The 3,861-nt window shown below is 51.4% G+C and overlaps 1 protein-coding gene across 1 annotated transcript in view; it reads right to left on the bottom strand.

The window, feature by feature from the left end:
• DNAH2 (dynein, axonemal, heavy chain 2) overlaps positions 1 to 3,861 on the bottom strand; it is a 124,488-nt gene that overhangs the window by 42,153 nt on the left and 78,474 nt on the right. Inside the window, 4 exon segments of the mRNA XM_011958636.1 lie at positions 294 to 518; positions 644 to 842; positions 1,156 to 1,247; positions 1,430 to 1,582. Of these exon segments, the coding sequence (XP_011814026.1) occupies positions 294 to 518; positions 644 to 842; positions 1,156 to 1,247; positions 1,430 to 1,582 (669 nt within the window).

Below are 3,861 nucleotides of genomic sequence, written 5' to 3'. Positions count from 1 at the left end.
AGGAAGGAAGGAAGGAAGGAAGGAAGGAAGGAAGGGAGGAAGGAAGGAAGGAAGGAAGGAAGAAAGGAAGGAAGGAAACAGTATGTTCAGAATCCCACAAAGGAGGCAGGACTGAGGGAGGATGCCTGGCTCATGAGTGGGGAGCCAAGAACTGCTGTCATGGAGACAGGACGCTCCTGTGTGGGAAGGAATCCAGGATGACAGGACCATAGCCTGGGGCCCCAGTGGAGTGGGGACTGAGCCTATCCCAGAAGGGAGCAGAGGCCTGAAGAACAGACTCTCGGGAGGCTTACTCGAATGTGCTTGATGGTCTGCTTCGAACGGTCATACCAGAAGCCATAGTCAATCCAGAGGCGGATCAGCTCCAGAGGTGGCTGAGACCCAAACATGTCCTTAGCGGGCATATTTAGGTCATCCATAAAGGTGAGCATGCTTTTGCCCCCGAATGGCACGTAGACACCCTTGGTTCGCTTCTCAACCCTGCTCTCAATGATGCTCTGCACGTTATTGGATGTGGTCTGGTGAAAAGGTACCGAATGAATGTGTGGGTCTCCTGAGAGAAATATGGGCTTAGAGAGGAGGGTCAAGCAGGCACCTGGATCCCAGGGGAGCCAGCAGCCTGGCCCCTGGGTCCCCGACACACCTGTGCGGACATGTTGACAATGAGCACCGACCACTGGCTGGAGGGCAGGGACTGCAGAACACTCTGGGCGATGGAGGTCTTCCCAGTCCCCACGGGACCCACTAGCAGAACGGGATTCTGGTTGGCCACCAAGGTGCTCACCAGGTAGTTGTAGCGCACGGTGTCGACGGTGGGCACCGTGATCTTATAGAAGGGGGCGCTAGGGAAGAGCAGGGACCGGCTCTCAAGGGCCACCCGCCCACTCCTTTCCAACTCCCACTTCCTTTCCCTCCACGTCACCACTGTCTCATCACCACCCTGCCCTCCTGTGGGGCCTGGGGATCATGCACTCCCCTCAAAGACCCCGTCCCAAGTCCTCTAGGTCCCACTTCCTCTCCTCAGGAGGCAGCCCTTCCCTGGGACCCACCTTCTCCTTCCTATCGCTCATTTTTGCTTGTAGGCCCCATCTCTCTTGCCACATCCCCCACCTACCGCTGCCCCATGCCCTCCTCACACCCAGGCCCAGCTCTCACTTTGGAGGGTAGCGCCAACTCTTAGGGAGCTTGTCCTCAAATGACGTCCAACTCCGCATTTTGGGGTCCACAAAATACTCATACACCGTGTCCTAAGGAGGGCATGTAGGTCAGGTGACCAAAGCCTTCCTTGAGCCTTCTCCAGCCCAGAGAACGGGCCCCAGACCACCGGGTGGAAGAAAGAGAGAGAGAGACCAAAGCAGAGCCTGAGATCGGGGATGCCAATGGGTTTTGGAAAAACAGGGCAAATAGGACAGCTAGGTGTGTGCCCAACCTTATTGGGAAAGGAGCCCTCGATCTCTCGGAGGTAGCTGTCAATCTTCTTGCGGCCCTCTTCATCCACAGAGGCACACACAGACCAGATCATGCTGAACACAAATGTCATCTCTACCATGGTGACATAGTTCTCACTGTCAGCTGGGTTCACCTGGATGGAGGATGAGAAGAGGAAATAACCCGCCTGTAAGAGACCAGGGGTCCATCTGGCAGACTCATGACACCGGAGTATGGAAAGGCTGGGTCTTCCTCCTTTCCTGGCTCTATTTGGAAAATCGCACAGTTTTCCAAATGTGCGTGTTTATCTACAACCTGCTGAAAGACTGAGACAAACCTGAAATTTCTTATAGCTCAGCAGTTGCCCTGAGCTTCCCCACTGCTAACTCATAAAGATGCAGCCATCATCCGGCCACAACAGGCCTGCCCTGGAAAAGCACCCACGGGTGCTCAGGAGACAGGTTCAGGAACATTCATGGTGACTTGTTTGTGATTGCAAAACACTGGAGATGACCTAAACGTTCACCAGTAGAGCAGTGGAAAAATAAAATGTAGTGTTCTACCATGGAATAGTATATAGCAGTTAAAGCAATGAAATGAATCCACATGTAGTAATACAGAACTCAAAAACATATTGTTAATTTAACAGACATGTTGCAGTATATAGCATGATATAGTTTTAAAAAAAATACCACATTTTCGGTCGGGCACAGTGGCTCATGCCTGTAATCCCAGCACTTAGGGAAGCAGAGCTGGGTGGATCACCTGAGGTCAGGAGTTCGAGACCAGCCTGGCCAACATGGTGAAACTACACCTCTACTAAAAATACAAAAATTATCCGGGCATGGTGGCCCCTGTTAATCCCAGCTACTCAGGAGGCTGAGGTGGGAGAATCACTTGAACCCAGGAGGTGGAGGTTGCAGTGAGCCGAAATGGCACCACTGTGCTCCAGCCCGGGCAGCAAGAGCGAAACTCCGTCTCCAAAAAAAAAAAAAAAAAACCTTTTCTATGGATATCCATGGGATTATCCATGGGATTATATGTAAAGGCGTACCTTTAAAAAGGCCTAGGCCAGACATGGTGGTGGCTCATGCCTATAATCCCAGCACCTTGGGAAGCTGAGGTGGGATGATTGCTTGAGGCCAGGAGTTCAAGACCAGCCTGAACAACATAGTGAAACTTGTCTCAACCAAAAAAAAAAAAAAAAACAGCCAGGCATGATGGTGTGCATCTGTAACCTCAGCTACTCAGGAGACTGAGGTGGGAGGATCACTTGAGCCCAGGATGTTGAGGCTGCAGTGAGCCCTGATCATGCCATTCCAGCCTTGGTAACAGAGCAAGACCCTGTCTCTAAAAAAAAAAAAAAAAAAAAATTAAAAAAGAGGTCTGGAATGACATACACAAACATACTACAGTAGTTACTTGTGTGCAGTAAGGAGCAGATCAGGACTGGGAGGAGAGAGAGGAACAAAAAGGACTTTAGTTTTATATGAAAAATTATTATTTTCAGAAAGGGAACCTGATTCAACAATTATCTGTGTAATTAAAAATTAAAATGTAAAATGTGGCCTGGTGCGGTGGCTCATGCCTGTAGTCCTGGCAGTTTGGGAGGCCGAGGCAGGAGGATTACTTGAGTCCAGGAGTTTGAGACCGGCCTGGGCAACAGAGTGAGACCCTGTCTCTAGAAATAATCAAAAATTAGTTGGGTGTGATGGTGCACGCCTGCGGTCCCAGCTACTCGGGAGACAGGAGAATTGTTTGAGCCCAGTAAGTTGAGGCTGCAGTGAGCCGAGATCACACCACAGCACTCGGCTTGGGCAGCAGAGTGAGACCCTATCTCCAAAAAGCTGAAATGTGAAATGTACCAACTTAATAATGGAAAGAGCATATTTAGAGCCCGTGCTCTCAACCCCCTGCCCAGGGGGCACGTGACAGGTGTCTTTCTTCTGATTGGGCGCATGGAGCACATGGGGCCCTCCCGACTCTGTCGGGCCTCTCGGAGACCACGACCAACCTGGCATCCTTCAAACCTGGCATCCTTCAAACCTGGCATCCTTCAAACCATCCCTGGCCTACTATGCAAAGCAGACACAGGCCCGTGGGTGGAGGGTGCTTGAGGATGGGTTGTGACTTAAGACACCTAGGACCACAGATAACGGTGCTGTCCAATCCAGGATACTGATCTTGGGTTTAGAGAGTAATCCTCAATCCTGGCCGGGCACGGTGACTCACGCCTGTAATCCCAGCGCTTTGGGAGGCTGAGGCAGGTGGATCACAAGGTCAGGAGATCAAGACTATCCTGGCTAACACGGTGAAACCCTGTCTCTACTAAACATACAAAAAATTAGCCGGACGTGGTGGCAGGTGCCTGTAGTCCCAGCTACTTGGGAGGCCAAGGCAAGAGAATGGCGTGAACCCGGGAGGCGGAGCTTG

The sequence above is a fragment of the Colobus angolensis genome, unplaced genomic scaffold, assembly GCF_000951035.1.
Source record: "Colobus angolensis palliatus isolate OR3802 unplaced genomic scaffold, Cang.pa_1.0 Scaffold47, whole genome shotgun sequence".
Classification (NCBI taxonomy): domain Eukaryota; kingdom Metazoa; phylum Chordata; class Mammalia; order Primates; family Cercopithecidae; genus Colobus; species Colobus angolensis.
This window is presented reverse-complemented; position numbering and strand designations above follow the sequence as displayed.